The following is a 22,504-nucleotide window of genomic DNA, read 5'->3' as shown; positions in this document are numbered from 1 at the left end:
TAGTCGATGGTTGATGGTCTAAAGATAGTCAATGGTTGATGGTCTAAAGGTAGTCTATGGGTGATTGTCTAAATATAGTCAAAGGTTGATGGTCTAAATGTGGTCAATGGTTGGTGGTCTAAAGATAGTCAATGGTTGGCGGTCTAAACTAGTCGTTGATGAGTTTTAGAACGTTTGGATATCGCGGCCAAGTTATAAATGCAGACTTTAAAGTGTTCAGGTACAGTACCAGATAATAGTTGCATATATCTCATTTATGAACAAATGACAATGGATATGACACCTATTGAACCTATTTGAAGTCAGAGATCGCTCTTGAATGAAATGGATGAGAGAAAATTAACAGTGGTTTAACATTTGATACACCTGCAATGTAGAGTTTAACCATTTTGATAGTGTCAGGTGGTTGCCCTGTCAATGTCTCTAAACAATATCGTGAGATAGACTCAAAATACTACAAACATAAGAAGTCCGGTAATGTACCCCTAGAGGCTAGTGCATGCTCAACACAATAGGTTTTCATGTTATACCTACAGTTATTTATTTTTGACAAATTAAGTAAATCTTACAATTAAGGCAGACAATTACCAAGGTCAACATGATATACTTACATCTCGGTCACTTTGATCTCTGTGATATACTTACATCTCGGTCACTTTGATCTCTGTGATATACTTACATCTCGGTCACTTTGATCTCTGTGATATACTTACATCTCGGTCACTTTGATCTCTGTGATATACTTACATCTCGGTCACTTTGATCTCTGTGATATACTTACATCTCGGTCACTTTGATCTCTGTGATATACTTACATCTCGGTCACTTTGATCTCTGTGATATACTTACATCTCGGTCACAGTGATCCCTGTCATAGCGTATCGAATATTTAAAATTTGTGATAGTTTTACTCTGTCATATAGCTGACTTACGTCTATTTAAAGAGTTCTGGTACCAAAAGCGGTCACCCTCTTTCAATGCTTGGAATTGTTTCCCCAACAAGCATCCGAAAGTTCCTCCCACATGTCCACCTTCGACGTTCTTCTCCGTCATCCCACCAGCAAATAGATCGATGTCCTCTACATCACTATAGTAATCAGTGATTATTTTGTAACACAAAACAGGTCTCTGAGAAAGCTCACAGACAGACATCATTAACGTTTGAATAATAAAAGTTCACTTACAGAAACAATGGACCTAAGATGCCTTTTAAGGAAACAAAAGGTAATCTGACATTTTGTTTTGGAAAACAAGTTTGATATATCATAAATGTTTTCTAAATTTATCTTGTTATCATGCTTGTATAAGGTACGCATATATCTCACTGATACTGAACTCGTCCTATAGGATATATATATTAGATATTGTTCTTGTTTAAAATTATCAATTTTAAATAAATTCTGTTAATTCTAATTTGACTTCTCATAATTACTCAAAATACCTGCCGCAAAAGTGACATAGTTATACCTGTAGACTTTCTTCAAGAGTTCCTGGGCCTCGGCATCGTGATTGTATAATTCGGAGAATTCTCCTGGTTGTGAATCGAAACACAACTTGAGGTAACTTATGTAGCCAGGTAAACCGTGATCACGACCTCGCTGAATGTTCAAAGCACTAAGATCCAGACCGAACGGGCCTTTGTTCTCAAACAGATGATTCTCAATAGCATCGGCAAATGTACTGAAAGTTACGTAAAAACGATGCAGCGGGAAGATTTCATAAAATAAATATATATACTTCTGCCTTACAGATGGAAACCTTTCATAATTATACAAGTAACAATAACACGGAGCCTTGGTACTGGTCTAATAGAATCACAGAACCGTTGTACCGGTTTAACCATAACACAGAACCATTGTACCGGTCTAACCATAACACAGAACCATTGTACCGGTCTAACCATAACACAGAATCATTGTATCGGTCTAACAATAACACTGAACCATGGTACCGGTTTGATAGTAACCCATAGAGAAACACAAAACAGTCGTACATGTGTAGCAGTAAGCCAGAACAATCGTTTATGTCGAACAGCAACACACAACCTCTGTATTGGTTTCAATTTTTATCATAAAAAGATGCATGATACACAATACAGTGTTACAAAATTAAGTATCATTTTAGGTCATACATGATATTCACTGTAATGTAGAATTAATAGCAGGCACATTGCCAAATAGTAACTTACCCATCTGAAGCTCCGCAAGGTTTTTGGTACATTGCAGAAACGAGCCCCTTGGCATCAGAAAACACTGGATTGGTGACGAAAAAATTTTCGCTCAAAGGATTGCTGCCTGTATCTTGGCCATCCTCACTCATATGGGGGATGTCATTCAGAACTAGTGTATGTCCGTATCTCATTGCCCCAGTAGTAAAAGCCAACTGTGCTCCAGGATTCACCGTTTTGTCATAAGGGACGTCCATGCCGAGATCTAGCTTGTAATACGTCATTAATTTGGACCCTAACACGTTTGGTAGCCATTTAGAGTAGGTGATTTGCTGTATGAGAGCACCGATGATCTGTCTAGCCCTTTCATAGATTTCATCGTCATCCAAAGTATTGTTGGCTAAGTTGGACAATCTTTCGGCTAAGATGTTGTGATATACTATTAACACCGTGTGCATGCTGGCCAGCAGGGCGTTCTCGTTCACTCGAATATCTCCTGCAATTTCGTTCAAATCGATATATTTATTTCCTTATCGTAACTAAACAATTATCTGATGTCTATAGCTTATATATCCATAGATAAACCCTTACCGTAACTAAACAATTATCTGATGTCTATAGAAAAAAAGAATAGTGAATACCTGCTCAGTGGTTTAGAATATAAACTGTATTTTGGCGAGGGTGAAGAAAGACACTTTTATGTCCTTGCCCGATCAGAACGAAAAGGTTACCTGATCTCTATAGCTTTAATTTTTGACATACTTATATTGTTGTACACATACTCTTACCTGTCCTGTCTAATTATCTTGTGACATACTTATATTGTTGTACACATTATCTTACCTGTCCTATCTAATTATCTTGTGACATACTTATATTGTTGTACACATTATCTTACCTGTCCTGTCTAATTATCCAGTGCATAATTATATTGTTGTACACATTATCTTACCTGTCCTGTCTAATTATCCTGTGACATACTTATATTGTTGTACACATTATCTTACCTGTCCTGTCTAATTATCTTGTGACATACTTATATTGTTGTACACATTATCTTACCTGTCCTGTCTAATTATCCAGTGCATAATTATATTGTTGTACACATTATCTTACCTGTCCTGTCTAATTATCTTGTGACATACTTGTATTGTTGTACACATTATCTTACCTGTCCTGTCTAATTATCTTGTGACATACTTATATTGTTGTACACATTATCTTACCTGTCCTGTCTAATTATCTTGTGACATACTTATATTGTTGTACACATTATCTTACCTGTCCTGTCTAATTATCTTGTGACATACTTATATTGTTGTACACATAATCTTCCCTGTCCTGTCTAATTATCCTGTGACATACTTATATTGTTGTACACATTATCTTACCTGTCCTGTCTAATTATCCAGTGACATACTTATATTGTTTTACAGATAATTTTACCTGTCCTATCTAATTATCCTGTGACATACTTATATTGTTGTACACATAATCTTACCTGTCCTGTCTAATTATCTTGTGACATACTTATATTGTTGTACACATTATCTTACCTGTCCTGTCTAATTATCCAGTGCATAATTATATTGTTGTACACATTATCTTACCTGTCCTGTCTAATTATCTTGTGACATACTTATATTGTTGTACACATTATCTTACCTGTCCTGTCTAATTATCCAGTGCATAATTATATTGTTTACACATAATTTTACCTGTCCTGTCTAATTATCCTGTGACATACTTATATTGTTTACACATTATCTTACCTGTCCTGTCTAATTATCCTGTGACATACTTATATTGTTGTACACATCATCTTACCTGTCCTGTCTAATTATCCAGTGACATACTTATATTGTTTTACAGATAATTTTACCTGTCCTATCTAATTATCCTGTGACATACTTATATTGTTGTACACATTATCTTACCTGTCCTGTCTAATTATCTTGTGACATACTTATATTGTTGTACACATTATCTTACCTGTCCTGTCTAATTATCCAGTGACATACTTATATTGTTTTACAGATAATTTTACCTGTCCTGTCTAATTATCCAGTGACATACTTATATTGGTGTACACATTATCTTACCTGTCCTGTCTAATTATCTTGTGACATACTTATATTGGTGTATCATGATCTTACCTGCTAGGAAACAGTGAGTGCCAGGTTGATTTAGAACACAAGCGCTGTCGTCGTTTTTAGGTAGAAGATTCGATGGATCAACTTTCATCTTTCCTGAATAAAATTGAATGCTAAACAGCTTGAGACGTGGTTGTTTTCTCTTTGTTGTTATATCAGTGTAAAGAATTTTATCAAAATATTAGTACGTTATCAAATGAATATTTTTACATCTCCATTAAACACGCCTTGTCGACAAGTTCTATAGATTTCTGTTAAATGGATTCTATCATGTTGATGAGAATTAAACTGTATCTGTTATTTCATAGAAAATTTGGAGATCGATGTAATATGACGTTATAAATTACTAACCACCATGGAAAGTTCGTAGTGAGTGAGCTACATGGTCTTCCGATCCATAAACCATTGAACCGTCAATGAACGATGTGATGACATTTAGTTGGTCACGTTCACCTAAATCAAATCAAAACATTTAGTTGATCACTTACGCCTAAATCAAAACATTTAGTTGATCACTTACGCCTAAATCAAAACATTTAGTTGATCACGTACGCCTAAATCAAAACATTTAGTTGATCACGTACGCCTAAATCAAAACATTTAGTTGATCACGTACGCCTAAATCAAAACATTTAGTTGATCACGTACGCCTAAATCAAAACATTTAGTTGATCACGAACGCCTAAATCAAAACATTTAGTTGATCACTTACGCCTAAATCGAAACATTTAGTTGATCATGTACGCCTAAATCGAAACATTTAGTTGATCATGTACGCCTAAATCAAAACATTTAGTTGACCACGTACGCCTAAATCGAAACATTTAGTTGATCATGTACGCCTAAATCAAAACATTTAGTTGATCATGTACGCCTAAATCAAAACATTTAGTTGATCACGTACGCCTAAATCAAAACATTTAGTTGATCACTTACGCCTAAATCAAAACATTTAGTTGATCACGTACGCCTAAATCGAAACATTTAGTTGATCATGTACGCCTAAATCAAAACATTTAGTTGATCACGTACGCCTAAATCAAAACATTTAGTTGATCACGTACGCCTAAATCGAAACATTTAGTTGATAGCGTACGCCTAAATCGAAACATTTAGTTGATCATGTACGCCTAAATCGAAACATTTAGTTGATCACGTACGCCTAAATCAAATCAAAACATTTAGTTGATCACGTTCGCCTAAATCAAAACATTTAGTTGATCACGTTCGCCTAAATCAAAACATTTAGTTGATCACGTACGCCTAAATCAAAACATTTAGTTGATCACGTACGCCTAAATCAAATCAAAACATTTAGTTGATCACGTACGCCTAAATCAAAACATTTAGTTGATCACGTACACCTAAATCAAAACATTTAGTTGATCATGTACGCCTAAATCAAAACATTTAGTTGATCACTTACGCCTAAATCAAAACATTTAGTTGATCACGTACGCCTAAATCAAAACATTTAGTTGATCACGTACGCCTAAATCGAAACATTTAGTTGATCATGTACGCCTAAATCGAAACATTTAGTTGATCACGTACGCCTAAATCGAAACATTTAGTTGATCACTTACGCCTAAATCAAAACATTTAGTTGATCACGTACGCCTAAATCGAAACATTTAGTTGATCACTTACGCCTAAATCAAAACATTTAGTTGATCACGTACGCCTAAATCAAAACATTTAGTTGATCACGTACGCCTAAATCAAAACATTTAGTTGATCACGTACGCCTAAATCAAAACATTTAGTTGATCACGTACACCTAAATCAAAACATTTAGTTGATCATGTACGCCTAAATCGAAACATTTAGTTGATCATGTACGCCTAAATCAAAACATTTAGTTGACCACGTACGCCTAAATCGAAACATTTAGTTGATCATGTACGCCTAAATCGAAACATTTAGTTGATCATGTACGCCTAAATCGAAACATTTAGTTGATCACTTACGCCTAAATCAAAACATTTAGTTGATCACTTACGCCTAAATCAAAACATTTAGTTGATCATGTACGCCTAAATCGAAACATTTAGTTGATCATGTACGCCTAAATCAAAACATTTAGTTGATCACGTACGCCTAAATCAAAACATTTAGTTGATCACGTACGCCTAAATCGAAACATTTAGTTGATCACGTACGCCTAAATCGAAACATTTAGTTGATCACGTACGCCTAAATCGAAACATTTAGTTGATCACGTACACCTAAATCAAAACATTTAGTTGATCATGTACGCCTAAATCAAAACATTTAGTTGATCACGTACGCCTAAATCAAAACATTTAGTTGATCACGTACGCCTAAATCAAAACATTTAGTTGATCACGTACGCCTAAATCGAAACATTTAGTTGATCACGTACGCCTAAATCAAATCAAAACATTTAGTTGATCACGTACGCCTCAATCAAATCAAAACATTTAGTTGATCACGTACGCCTAAATCAAAACATTTAGTTGATCACGTACGCCTAAATCAAATCAAAACATTTAGTTGATCACGTTCGCCTAAATCAAAACATTTAGTTGATCACGTTCGCCTAAATCAAAACATTTAGTTGATCACGTACGCCTAAATCAAAACATTTAGTTGATCACGTACGCCTAAATCAAAACATTTAGTTGATCACGAACGCCTAAATCAAAACATTTAGTTGATCACTTACGCCTAAATCAAAACATTTAGTTGATCACTTACGCCTAAATCAAAACATTTAGTTGATCACGTACGCCTAAATCGAAACATTTAGTTGATCACGTACGCCTAAATCAAATCAAAACATTTAGTTGATCACGTACGCCTAAATCAAAACATTTAGTTGATCACGTACGCCTAAATCAAAACATTTAGTTGATCACGTACGCCTAAATCAAAACATTTAGTTGATCACGTACGCCTAAATCAAAACATTTAGTTGATCACGTACGCCTAAATCGAAACATTTAGTTGATCATGTACGCCTAAATCGAAACATTTAGTTGATCATGTACGCCTAAATCGAAACATTTAGTTGATCATGTACGCCTAAATCGAAACATTTAGTTGATCGCGTACGCCTAAATCAAAACATTTAGTTGATCACGTACGCCTAAATCAAAACATTTAGTTGATCACGTACGCCTAAATCAAAACATTTAGTTGATCACGTACACCTAAATCAAAACATTTAGTTGATCACGTACGCCTAAATCAAATCAAAACATTTAGTTGATCGCGTACGCCTAAATCGAAACATTTAGTTGATCACGTACGCCTAAATCGAAACATTTAGTTGATCACGTACGCCTAAATCGAAACATTTAGTTGATCATGTACGCTAAATCAAACATTTAGTTGATCGCGTACGCCTAAATCAAAACATTTAGTTGATCACTTACGCCTAAATCAAAACATTTAGTTGATCGCGTACGCCTAAATCAAAACATTTAGTTGATCGCGTACGCCTAAATCAAAACATTTAGTTGATCACGTACGCCTAAATCAAAACATTTAGTTGATCACGTACGCCTAAATCAAAACATTTAGTTGATCACGTACGCCTAAATCAAAACATTTAGTTGATCACGTACGCCTAAATCAAAACATTTAGTTGATCACGTACGCCTAAATCAAAACATTTAGTTGATCACGTACGCCTAAATTAAATCAAAACATTTAGTTGATCTGAATGAATGAATTCCTTCTGTTGTTTATATTCAACCTAAATCGGAAATAAAAACATTTACTTTTTATTAGTGTTGACAGAAACGTCTGTAAAACAATTCAAATAATTGATTGTTTGATCATTACCTGGTTCGCAGTGATGAGCAGTGGCGGCAGACGACCTGATGAAGTTCATGCACTTGCGAGTAAAGATTGGGTCCTGCGGATCGATTGGGATAGGAAAGCACTGTTCCCTGATGTTGATTAAAGCGATTATCATTTTCAGTGAAAACAGCGATAATTTGGTTAACAAAAGCTGCGAAGGACTTCATGAAATATCTTTTACACAAGTTCTTTCTTTTTTTCGAAAGTAATCAGGTGTAATCTTTGACAATTGACCGTGATAAAATCTATCATCTAACAATTAAAAAAACTTTATTTTCATATATCAGCCTTGCTATTTTCCTTTTTGGGGTTTAAACATATATTATTTTTACAATAAATTCTATCGAGAAAATGCAGACCCATGCTTTCAAACCACAGTGCGGTCAAAAATATCTAATATATTACAACACTGACAATGGTACTCACCTTTCCTTCCTGACGAACACGTCTATTATACTGCAACACTGGATTGTAACACCATTGAAACCTGCACGTATGACAGAAAATCAGGTCAGCGTTGTGTTTATAGTTTCATTTAGATACGTTGAATTACAGACTTAACTATGGCTGGGTTAGATCCATCATTTACTCGTTAACACGTAATATACCAAACATAAAACATCTGAAAAAGAAATGAAAGCGCTCATGTGTTACATCGTGTGTTGTGCAGTGGTTTAATTTTTTTCTATATCTACTGGGCACGGATAATTCACCACATTTTCAATATATATATATATGTGTGTGTGTGTGTGTGTGTGTGTGTGTGTGTGTGTGTGTGTGTGTGTGTGTGTGTGTGTGTACAATTTAATGGAATATTTCTGTGTAATGAAACATGAACATATTCAGGATTAATTTGTTAGGCGAAAAATATATATATATAAAACCTTTGAGTGGAATGGAAGTCTAGTGTTTGTGGACAATAACATTTGCATTATAGGATTAATGTGTCTCCCCGTCTAGATATTAACATTTCTTTGAAATGGTTTGATTTATCCAAGTACCCTCCTTGGTTTCATAATTTAGACTCTTGGCATCACTTCCGAATCCTACAAGGACGAAACGTTTGGCTCTATCCTATTCAGTTGGTATAGAAAGGTCTCGTGTTTATCTTGGTACAAATCTTAGAAATTCGTCCGCTGAAAGGCGGAAATAGCGCCTATGAGCCGTAAGGCTCCTGGCTAATAAAGAATCTGAATAAAGAGTCTGGGTGTAAAACCTGTTAAATAAATAATAAATGAATAAATACCTTTAGAGATAGGTGTTTCACCGATGTCGTGATCCAAGATTTGGCCCCAAACCATCATCATTAGACTCCTTAAGGGGTCAGTCGGTGCTTCACTGACACCATCCGGTTTCTTGAACACCGTTCGCGATACGGTTCTTGCACTTGGCAGGTCGGAACCGCTTACAGACGTCTTCCGTGGGCTACTAAATTCTAAAATTGTGGTCAATTGTTTTATTTAGATTGTCTAGTTGATTTAAACTCCCGTAAAAAACATCCTGTTATCATTAAAACAGTTTTGGTTGTAGTAACCTTATCTCTTTTATTTATTTGACTTCGCGAGGGATGTATCAAAGCAGAATGAAATGCATCGATATATTTGTACACTGAAACATTAGGGATGGTATTTGACGTTTGGGATTGAATTTGAGAATGACTGGAGAGAACTAAACAGGATGATTATATAGGAGAATTACAGGTGAGGATTACTGGAGAGAACTACACGGGATGATTATATAGGAGAATTACAGGTGAGGATTACTGGAGAGAACTACACAGGATGATTATATAGGAGAATTACAGGTGAGGATTACTGGAGAGAACTACACGGGATGATTATATAGGAGAATTACAGGTGAGGATTACTGGAGAGAAATACACGGGATGATTATATAGGAGAATTACAGGTGAGGATTACTGGAGAGAACTAAACAAGATGATTATATAGGAGAATTACAGGTGAGGATTACTGGAGAGAAATACACAGGATGATTATATAGGAGAATAACAGGTGAGGATTACTGGAGAGAACTACACGGGATGATTATATAGGAGAATTACAGGTGAGGATTACTGGAGAGAACTACACGGGATGATTATATAGGAGAATTACAGGTGAGGATTACTGGAGAGAACTACACGGGATGATTATATAGGAGAATTACAGGTGAGGATTACTGGAGAGAACTATATACAGGATGATTATATAGGAGAATTACAGGTGAGGATTACTAAACAGAGAGATATAGGAGAATACAGGTGAGGATGATTATATATAGGAGAATTACAGGTGAGGATTACTGGAGAGAACTACACAGGATGATTATATAGGAGAATTACAGGTGAGGATTACTGGAGAGAACTAAACAGGATGATTATATAGGAGAATAACAGGTGAGGATTACTGGAGAGAACTACACAGGATGATTATATAGGAGAATGATTATATAGAGAACTACACAGGATGATTATATAGGAGAATTACAGGTGAGGATTACTGGAGAGAACTACACAGGATGATTATATAGGAGAATTACAGGTGAGAGAGAACTACACAGGATGATTATATAGGAGAATTACAGGTGAGGATTACTGGAGAGAACTAGGATTACTGGAGAGAACTACAGGATGATTATATAGGAGAATTACAGGTGAGGATTACTGGAGAGAACTACACAGGATGATTATATAGGAGAATTACAGGTGAGGATTACTGGAGAGAACTACACAGGATGATTATATAGGAGAATTACAGGTGAGGATTACTGGAGAGAACTAAACAGGATGATTATATAGGAGAATTACAGATGAGGATTACTGGAGAGAACTACACGGGATGATTATATAGGAGATTATATAGGAGAATATACAGGTGAGGATTACTGGAGAGAACTAAACAGGATGATTATATAGGAGAATTACAGGTGAGGATTACTGGAGAGAACTACACGGGATGATTATATAGGAGAATTACAGGTGAGGATTACTGGAGAGAACTAAACAGGATGATTATATAGGAGAATTACAGGTGAGGATTACTGGAGAGAACTACACGGGATGATTATATGGGAGAATTACAGGTGAGGATTACTGGAGAGAACTAAACAGGATGATTATATAGGAGAATTACAGGTGAGGATTACTGGAGAGAACTACACGGGATGATTATATAGGAGAATTACAGGTGAGGATTACTGGAGAGAACTAAACAGGATGATTATATAGGAGAATTACAGGTGAGGATTACTGGAGAGAACTAAACAGGATGATTATATAGGAGAATAACAGGTGAGGATTACTGGAGAGAACTAAACAGGATGATTATATAGGAGAATTACAGGTGAGGATTACTGGAGAGAACTAAACAGGATGATTATATAGGAGAATAACAGGTGAGGATTACTGGAGAGAACTACACAGGATGATTATATAGGAGAATAACAGGTGAGGATTACTGGAGAGAACTAAACAGGATGATTATATAGGAGAATTACAGGTGAGGATTACTGGAGAGAACTACACAGGATGATTATATAGGAGAATTACTGGAGAGAACTACACAGGATGATTATATAGGAGAATTACAGGTGAGGATTACTGGAGAGAACTACACAGGATGATTATATAGAGAATTACAGGTGAGGATTACTGAGAGAACTACACAGGATGATTATATAGATTATATAGGAGGAGAGAACTAACAGGATGATTATATAGGAGAATACAGGTGAGAGGAGAGAACTACACAGGATGATTATATAGGAGAATTACAGGTGAGGATTACTGGAGAGAACTACACAGGATGATTATATAGGAGAATAACAGGTGAGGATTACTGGAGAGAACTAAACAAGATGATTATATAGGAGAATTACAGGTGAGGATTACTGGAGAGAAATACACAGGATGATTATATAGGAGAATTACAGGTGAGGATTACTGGAGAGAACTAAACAGGATGATTATATAGGAGAATTACAGGTGAGGATTACTGGAGAGAACTAAACAGGATAATTATATAGGAGAATTACAGGTGAGGATTACTGGAGAGAACTACACAGGATGATTATATAGGAGAATTACAGGTGAGGATTACTGGAGAGAACTACACGGGATGATTATATAGGAGAATTACAGGTGAGGATTACTGGAGAGAACTAAACAGGATGATTATATAGGAGAATAACAGGTGAGGATTACTGGAGAGAACTAAACAGGATGATTATATAGGAGAATTACAGGTGAGGATTACTGGAGAGAACTACACGGGATGATTATATGGGAGAATTACAGGTGAGGATTACTGGAGAGAACTATTATATAGGAGAATTACACTGGAGAGAACTAGGATGATTATATAGGAGAATTACAGGTGATTACAGGTGATTATATAGGATTACTGGAGAGAACTACACAGGATGATTATATAGGAGAATTACAGGTGAGGATTACTGGAGAGAACTACACAGGATGATTATATAGGAGAATTACAGGTGAGGATTACTGGAGAGAACTAATATAGGACAGGATGATTATATAGGAGAATTACAGGTGAGGATTACTGGAGAGAACTACACAGGATGATTATATAGGAGAATTACAGGTGAGGATTACTGGAGAGAACTACACTGGATGATTATATAGGAGAATTACAGGTGAGGATTACTGGAGAGAGAACTACACAGGATGATTATATAGGAGAATTACAGGTGAGGATTACTGGAGAGAACTACACAGGATGATTATATAGGAGAATTACAGGTGAGGATTACTGGAGAGAACTAAACAGGATGATTATATAGGAGAATTACAGGTGAGGATTACTGGAGAGAACTAACACAGGTGAGGATTACTGGAGAGAACTAAACAGGATGATTATATAGGAGGATTACAGGTGAGGATTACTGGAGAGAAATACACGGGATGATTATATAGGAGAATTACAGGTGAGGATTACTGGAGAGAAATACACAGGATGATTATATAGGAGAATTACAGGTGAGGATTACTGGAGAGAACTACACGGGATGATTATATAGGAGAATTACAGGTGAGGATTACTGGAGAGAACTAAACAGGATGATTATATAGGAGAATTACAGGTGAGGATTACTGGAGAGAACTACACACAGGTGGATGATTATATAGGATATATAGAGAATTACAGGTGAGGATTACTGGAGAGAACTAAACAGGATGATTATATAGGAGAATTACAGGTGAGGATTACTGGAGAGAACTAAACAGGATGATTATATAGGAGAATTACAGGTGAGGATTACTGGAGAGAACTACACGGGATGATTATATAGGAGAATTACAGGTGAGGATTACTGGAGAGAACTACACGGGATGATTATATAGGAGAATTACAGGTGAGGATTACTGGAGAGAACTAAACAGGATGATTATATAGGAGAATTACAGGTGAGGATTACTGGAGAGAAATACACGGGATGATTATATAGGAGAATTACAGGTGAGGATTACTGGAGAGAACTACACGGGATGATTATATAGGAGAATTACAGGTGAGGATTACTGGAGAGAACTAAACAGGATGATTATATAGGAGAATTACAGGTGAGGATTACTGGAGAGAACTACACGGGATGATTATATAGGAGAATTACAGGTGAGGATTACTGGAGAGAACTACACAGGATGATTATATAGGAGGATTACAGGTGAGGATTACTGGAGAGAACTACACGGGATGATTATATAGGAGAATTACAGGTGAGGATTACTGGAGAGAACTACACGGGATGATTATATAGGAGAATTACAGGTGAGGATTACTGGAGAGAAATACACGGGATGATTATATAGGAGAATTACAGGTGAGGATTACTGGAGAGAACTAAACAGGATGATTATATAGGAGAATTACAGGTGAGGATTACTGGAGAGAACTAAACAGGATGATTATATAGGAGAATTACAGGTGAGGATTACTGGAGAGAACTAAACAGGATCTTGAACATTGAGTATACTTCCGTTTCCCATTTGCATAATCAGCGCGTATATCGAAGTTCCATTTGATTTCAACTGATCATTTACCTAATGTAATATTAAGTTTTCCCATGATTTTGCTACATGTCGATATTTTTATTTATCTTATTCTGCATCTCATTTAAGTCTATAAGCATCAATCTATATACTTACTATTATCATATGCTGACAGTACAAGTCGTACTTGTACAGTATTTATAGCGCCCCAACGAGGATTATCCAGGTTGTTGCATTCGCCGGTGATGGTTCTGTACGGGTTGTTCGAGGAACAAGACGTCGAGGCTCCTTCATCACAATGGTTATTAAAGAACGTTTTCCAAAGTTCGAGTGCTATTTTGTTAGCTTTCAGCTCCTGCAGGTCTTTAAATACCCCTCTTTAATGAGAAAATATCGAGATATTGGTATCAAATGTAGCCACGTTTCGTCGAAGGCCAAGAATTAGAGAAAATGTTTTAAATTTTGAACCAAAATTGGCATTTTTTTCACTACTAGTGATTATAACAATCATAAATTTGTTAAGCTGTTTTAGTAACAGTGACCTTGATCTTTGACCTATCACTCACAATACCATAAAGCGCCCACTGCTCTCTATTTTAAGGAAAATGAATGTTTTTAAATGAGCATATTCTGTTTGCTGTGGGCTGTTACTGCCGCCATTTTGGCTTCGTTAGCGAGGCCTTAGTGCTGTCATAACATTGATGTTTGTGAAGCCTGCCAATCCAAAATTTGACTGAGTGAATTCGATGGATTGTTCAAAGCTTGACCCCTGCGTTAAATATTCTTGTAACGAGGTACGAAATGAATTGAATGGCGTTATTTTAATCAAACTGCATCCCAGTCTTTTCAAGGAGTTATGGAACATTGAATAGTGGGTAGACGGAAGGGAAGAGGATAAACGGGACAATAACATCGTACACCACACTTAAGCTACGCGGGGAATATTGAGATGATCGAGGGAAAAGAAAAGAAAAAATCAAACATTTGCTTGAAATATGTCACTGTGACCTCATTCCATTAACGTGTCGAGGGAAAGGTTGATAATCACCAGTAATTTACCTGTCTGGAAAGTGAGAGTATGACGTCATCTGATGTATCTGTCTAGGTGAAGTTTGATGGTCAAAAATGATTTACCTGCCTGAAAGATGTTAGAGTGACGTCCTCTGATTTACCTGTCGAGTAGAAGTTTGATTGTCACCTGTAAATTACCTGTCTGGAAAACGTGAGTATGACGTCATCTGATTTACCTGTCGAGAAGAAGTTTGGTGGCTGCAAGTGACATCACAGCTGCATGTTCTTCCTTTTCGATTTCTGTTTTATCTGTATCCACATTATTTAGGCCTGCCAATGCTTCAGGGGAAGAGTCTCCGGGAGGGGCGTCCAGACCTAACATTGACATGGCCTGGTTCATTATTTGGAAACACAATTTAAGCAGGCACAGAGTAAACTGATGCCAGAAAAATGTGAATGAGGGATTTGTTGTAGATAATTCTGAGAAATGAAAACTTCCTAAGCACTCAGAAATTTATTTTAGATCATGGAGCTTTCTAGAACGCCCTTTTTTGCTTAAGTTATGAAGCAACAAATCATTTATGGCGAGAAAACCAAGCCAAATTATCATTCATTTCTGTCTTTTCGCAGAATCCTTTTTTTATTTAAATTTTTAATTTTCATTTGTTGTTGTTTTGTTTATCTTCCTTCTTTTTTGTATTTTTTTTTTGTTTGTTTTGTTTTTGTTTTTTGTTTTTTTTGGATTTGTTTGAGCGAAGCAAATATGAACATCTTGTGCCGAAAATAAATAACTGGTGATAATAGCTCTATATACATATAAGTGTCTGAAAAAACGAATCAACGAAAATTTTTCTTCTCTGAAAAAGAAATAATAAACAACGGTCATCTTGATACATACCCGTTTCAAATGTTTTGGAAATTCGCCAGGATCCACTTGCGTAACGTTTTGTCGAAAATCCTATAAAGTTGATTGGTATCTCAGGGCCGCCGTAGGTGTACGTCATGAGTTTTGTCCATCCTTTGGTCGTTTGTCTGAACACTTGTATGTTTCGGTCAGCCCAGCTTATGAAGAACGTCGTATACTTGTCGCAGTCCACTACATCGGCAAGGTCTATGAAAGCTTGGTCAGTATCATTTATGCGGATGGCCGACCTCGTGTTAAGGTCCGTGCCAATTACAATTTCAACATCTTCATAACCCTGGTCATATGCTTTGGAAAGTCCAATATATGCGTCATTGCATGTCTTGACTTCGAACACTACATAGGGTCTCTGTACTAATGGGAAGCCGTGGTCCTGTAGCAGCGTGTAGTTATAAACGTTAAACTGTTTGTGAGTGTCGATAATTGCATCATCACCTGAAAACGTCAAAAAAATGGCACTCAGATGAAACGTGAAGGACACGTAATATTAGACAGATGTACTTAGCATATGATATAATTCCATGTTTACAAATATCAAATGTATACAAACTTCATTGTCTGAAGTTATGTTGATGTAGATATATATTCTGTAGTGATGTAGATTTGTTATCTATGATAATGTAGATATATATACTGTAGTGATGTAGATTTGTTATCTGTGGTGATGTAGATATATATTCTGTAGTGATGTAGATATATATTCTGTAGTGATGTAGATTTGTTATCTATGATAATGTAGATATATATTCTGTAGTGATGTAGATTTGTTATCTAATGTAGATATATATTCTGTAGTGATGTATCTTACCTTGCTTGGGAGTTCTGAAGTATCCAGACGTCCAGTTTGCAGTTGTAAGACCAACGAATTTAACATCTTTTACTGGTATGTTTGGGTCGTACCAAGACATAAATTCATTCCAGCCAGACTGACCAGTCAATTTAAACACTTGTATGTGTCCACTTGCCCAGCCCACCATGAAGGTTATGTACTTATCGCAGTCGAGAACATCATCTGTCTTCACCTCAACTAAATTGTTTCCCTGCTTTTCAGTGCGGATTGCTGATTGTGTGTTGCTCCAGCCTCCTATAACGATCTCGTACAAGTCACCTTTAGGATCTTCATCTACTTTTAGACCAACATGAACATCGCTACAGGCTCTAGCATCGAAGATGACAGATTTAGCTTCCGCTGCACATCCTGGGGAGCTCAACAGTGTGTATCTGTAGTCATTGCCGGCTGATTGTTGAATAGTTTCAAAAGCATCAAGGTTTCCTCCTAAAATGATAATATTGGTATGTTACCTGTTGTCAAGATCTAATTGATCAGGTTTGTACACCGTCAATGTTACCACGCTTTTATTTAACTGACAACACACCTGTTATATCATAAAACAACACACCTGTTACATCATAGACAACACACCTGTTATATCATTAAAAACAACATACTTGTTAAATTATAAAACAACATACCTGCTCATCATAAAACAACACATCTGTTACATCATAGACAACACACCTGTTACATCATAGGCAGCACACCTGTTACATCATAGGCAACACATATGTTACAACATAGACAGCACATTTGTTACATCATAGAAAACACACCTGTTACATCATAGACAACACACCTGTTACATCATAGGCAACACACCTGTTACATCATAGGCAACACATCTGTTAAATCATAGACAACACAACTGTTACATCATAGGCAATACACATGTTACAACATAGACAGCACATTTGTTACATCATAGAAAACACACCTGTTACATCATAGACAACACACCTGTTACATCGTAGGCAACACACCTGTTACATCATAGGCAACACATCTGTTAAATCATAGACAACACAACTGTTACATCATAGGCAATACACATGTTACACCATAAAACAACATACCTGTTATATCATAGACAACACACCTGTTACATCATAGACAGCACACCAGTTACATCAAAGACAACACATATGTTACAACATAGACAGCACATTTGTTACATCATAGAAAACACACCTGTTACATCATAGACAACACACCTGTTACATCATAGGCAACACACCTGTTACATCATAGGCAACATACCTGTTACATCATAGACAACACATCTGTTAAATCATAGACAACACACCAGTTACATCAAAGACAACACATATGTTACAACATAGACAGCACATTTGTTACATCATAGAAAACACACCTGTTACAACATAGACAACACACCTGTTACATAATAAAACAACACACCTGATACATCATAGACAACACATCTGTTACATCATAGACAACACATCTGTTACATAATAAAACAACACACCTGTTACATCATAGACAACACACCTGTTACATCATAGACAACACACCTGTTACATCATAGACAACTCAACTGTTACATCATGAACAGCACACCTGTTACAACATAGACATCACACATGTTACATCACCAAACAACATACCTGTTACATCATCGACAACACAACTGTAACATCATAAAACAACACACCTGTTACATCATCGACAGCACAACTGTAACATCATAAAACAACACACCTGTTACATCATAAAACAACATAACTGTTACATCATAGACAACACACCTTTTACATCATGAACAGCACACCTGTTACATCATAGCCAACACACCTGCTACATCATAAACAACACACCTGTATCATCATAGACAACACACATGTTACATCATAAAACAACACACCTGTTACATCATAGACAACACACCTGTTACATCATCAAACAACATACCTGTTACATCATAGCCAACACACCTGTTACATCATAGAAAGCACACCTGTTATATTATACATAACTCACCTGTTATATCATAGACAACACACCTGTTACATCATAGATAACACAGCTGTTATATCATACATTACTCATCTGTTACATCATAGACAACACACCTGTTACATCATAGACAACACACCTGTTATATCTTAAACCAACATAACTGTTACATCATAGACAACACACGTTACATCATAGAAAACACACCTGTTACATCATAGACAACACACATGTTACATCATAGACAACACAACTGTTACATCATAAAACAACACACCTGTTAAATCATTAAGCAATATACCTGTAACATTATTAAACAACAAATCTGTTACATCATAGACAACACAACTGTTACATCATAGACAACACACCTGTTACATCAGAACACAACATAACCGCTACATCGTAGACAACATACCTGTTACATCATAGACAACACATCTGTTACATCATAGACAACACACCTGTTACATCATAGCCAACACACGTGTTATATCATACGTTACTCACCTGTTACATCATAGATAACACACCTGTTACAACATAGACAACACTCCTGTTACATCATAACACAACATAACCGTTACATCGTAGACAACATACCTGTTACATCATAGACAACACATCTGTTACATCATAGACAACACACCTGTTACATCATAGCCAACACACGTGTTATATCATACGTTACTCACCTGTTACATCATAGACAACACACCTGTTACATCATAAAACAACATAACTGTTACATCATAGACAACACACCTGTTACATCCAAGCCAACACACCTGTTACATCACAGCCAACACAACTGTTACATCATAGACAACACACCTACTACATCAAAGCCAACACACCTGTTATATCATAGACAACACACCTATTACATCATAAAACAACACACCAGTTATATCATAAAACAACATGACTGTTACATCATAGACAACACACCTGTTACATCATAAAACAACATACCTGTTACATCATAGCCAACATACCTGTTACATCATAGCCAACACACCTGTTACATCATAGAAAGCACACCTGTTATATTATACATAACTCACCTGTTATATCATAGACAACACACCTGTTATATCATAGATAACACAGCTGTTATATCATACATTACTCATCTGTTACATCATAGACAACACACCTGTTACATCATAGACAACACACCTGTTATATCTTAAACCAACATAACTGTTACATCATAGACAACACACGTTACGTATGTCATAGACAACACATCTGTTACATCATAGACAACACACCTGTAACATCATAGGCAACATACCTGTTATATCATAGACAACACATCTGTTACATCATAGACAACACAACTGTTACATCATAGGCAACATACCTGTTATATCATAGACAACACAACTGTTATATCATAGGCAACACACCTGTTACATCATAGGCAAAAGACCTGTTACATCATAGGCAACATACCTGTTACATCATAGACAACACACCTGTTACATCATAGACAACACACCTGTTACATCATTAAACAACATACCTGTTATATCATAGCCAACACAACTGTTATATCATAAAACAACACACCTGTTAAATCATCAAGAAATATACCTGTAACATCATTAAACAACACATCTGTTACATCATAGACAACACACCTGTTACAAAAAAACCAACATACCTGTTACATCATAGAAAGCACACCTGTTATTTTATACATAACTCACCTGTTATATCATAGACAATACACCTGTTACAACATAGACAACACATATGTTACATCATCAAACATTATACCTGTTACATCTTAAAACAACAAACCTGTTACATCATCGACAACACACCTGTATCATCATAGACAACACACATGTTACATCATCAAACAACATAACTGTTCCATCATAGACAACACACCTGTTACATCATAGGCAACATACCTGTTATATCATAGACAACACATCTGTTATATCTTAAACCAACATAACTGTTACATCATAGACAACACACGTTACATCATAGAAAACACACCAGTTACATCATAGACAACACACCTGTTACATCATTAAACAACATACCTGTTATATCATAGCCAACACAACTGTAACATCATTAAACAACACATCTGTTACATCATAGACAACACACCTGTTACAAAAAACCAACATACCTGTTACATCATAAAACAACACACCTGTTACATCATAGAAAGCACACCTGTTATATTATACATAACTCACCTGTTATATCATAGACAACACACCTGTTACAACATAGACAACACATATGTTACATCATCAAACATTATACCTGTTACATCTAAAAACAACAAACCTGTTACATCATCGACAACACACCTGTTACATCATAGACAAAAACATCTGTAACATCATAGACAACACACCTGTTACATCATCAAAACAAAAAACCTGTTACATCATAAAACAACATACCTGTTAACATCATAGACAACACACCTGTTGCATCATAGACAACACACCTGTTATATCATAAAACAACATACCTGTAACATCATAGATAACACACCTGTTATATCATAAATCAACATATCTGTTACATTATAAAACAACAAACCTGTTATATCATAGACAACACACCTGTTATATCATAGACAACACACCTGTTATATCATGGGCAACACACCTGTTACATCATAGCCAACACACCTGCTATATCATTAAACAATACACATGTTATATCATATAACAACACACCTGTTACATAATAAACAACACACCAGTTACATCAGAAACAACACATATGTTGCATATAAGACAACACACCTGTTACATTATATACAACATGTATGTTACATTATAAAAAAAATAACTGTTACATCATAGACAACACACCTGTTACAACATAGACAACACACCTGTTACATCATCAAAACAAAAAACCTGTTACATCATAAAACAACATACCTGTTACATCATAGACAACACACCTATTACATCATAGACAACACACCTGTTACATCATAAAACAACATGTATGTTACATTATAAAAAAACAAACCTGTTATATCACAGACAACACACCTGTTATATCATAGACAACACACCTGTTATATCATGGGCAACACACCTGTTACATCATAGCCAACACACCTGCTATATCATTAAACAATACACATGTTATATCATATAACAACACACCTGTTACATAATAAACAACACACCAGTTACATCAGAAACAACACATATGTTGCATATAAGACAACACACCTGTTACATTATATACAACAGATCTGCTACATTTTAGACAACACGTCTGTTACATTTGAGACAACACGTCTGTTACATTTTAGACAACACATCTATTACAGTTTAGACAACACGTCTGTTACATTTTAGACAACACATCTATTACATTTTAGACAACACGTCTGTTACATTTTAGACAACCGACTATTGCAGTGTAGACAACACGTCTGTAACATTTTCAACAACACATCTGTTACATTTTAGACAACACATCTATTACATTTTCGACAACACATCTGTAAAGTAACCGATCTTATATCTCTGTAAAGTAACCGACCTTATATCTCTGTAAAGTAAACTATATAAGATCTCTGTAA

At 35.8% G+C, this 22,504-nt stretch overlaps 1 protein-coding gene across 1 annotated transcript in view; it reads right to left on the bottom strand.

The window, feature by feature from the left end:
* The window catches only part of LOC132561191 (lactoperoxidase-like), a 33,868-nt gene that overhangs the window by 3,963 nt on the left and 7,401 nt on the right, over positions 1 to 22,504 (bottom strand). Inside the window, exons 3-14 of the mRNA XM_060225918.1 lie at positions 16,906 to 17,373; positions 16,074 to 16,532; positions 15,412 to 15,550; positions 14,321 to 14,541; positions 9,398 to 9,586; positions 8,578 to 8,638; positions 8,134 to 8,240; positions 4,672 to 4,773; positions 4,324 to 4,416; positions 2,189 to 2,663; positions 1,468 to 1,680; positions 933 to 1,087 (exon numbers count right to left, since the gene is read on the bottom strand). Of these exons, the coding sequence (XP_060081901.1) occupies positions 933 to 1,087; positions 1,468 to 1,680; positions 2,189 to 2,663; positions 4,324 to 4,416; positions 4,672 to 4,773; positions 8,134 to 8,240; positions 8,578 to 8,638; positions 9,398 to 9,586; positions 14,321 to 14,541; positions 15,412 to 15,550; positions 16,074 to 16,532; positions 16,906 to 17,373 (2,682 nt within the window). The remainder of the gene's footprint in view (positions 1 to 932; positions 1,088 to 1,467; positions 1,681 to 2,188; positions 2,664 to 4,323; positions 4,417 to 4,671; positions 4,774 to 8,133; positions 8,241 to 8,577; positions 8,639 to 9,397; positions 9,587 to 14,320; positions 14,542 to 15,411; positions 15,551 to 16,073; positions 16,533 to 16,905; positions 17,374 to 22,504) is intronic.

Source organism: Ylistrum balloti, unplaced genomic scaffold (genome assembly GCF_031769215.1).
Source record: "Ylistrum balloti isolate Yb309-2 unplaced genomic scaffold, AGI_CSIRO_Ybal_v1 Utg371170, whole genome shotgun sequence".
Taxonomy (NCBI): Eukaryota; Metazoa; Mollusca; class Bivalvia; order Pectinida; family Pectinidae; genus Ylistrum; species Ylistrum balloti.
Note: the sequence above shows the minus strand (reverse complement) of the source record. Positions and strands in the feature narration are given on the sequence as shown.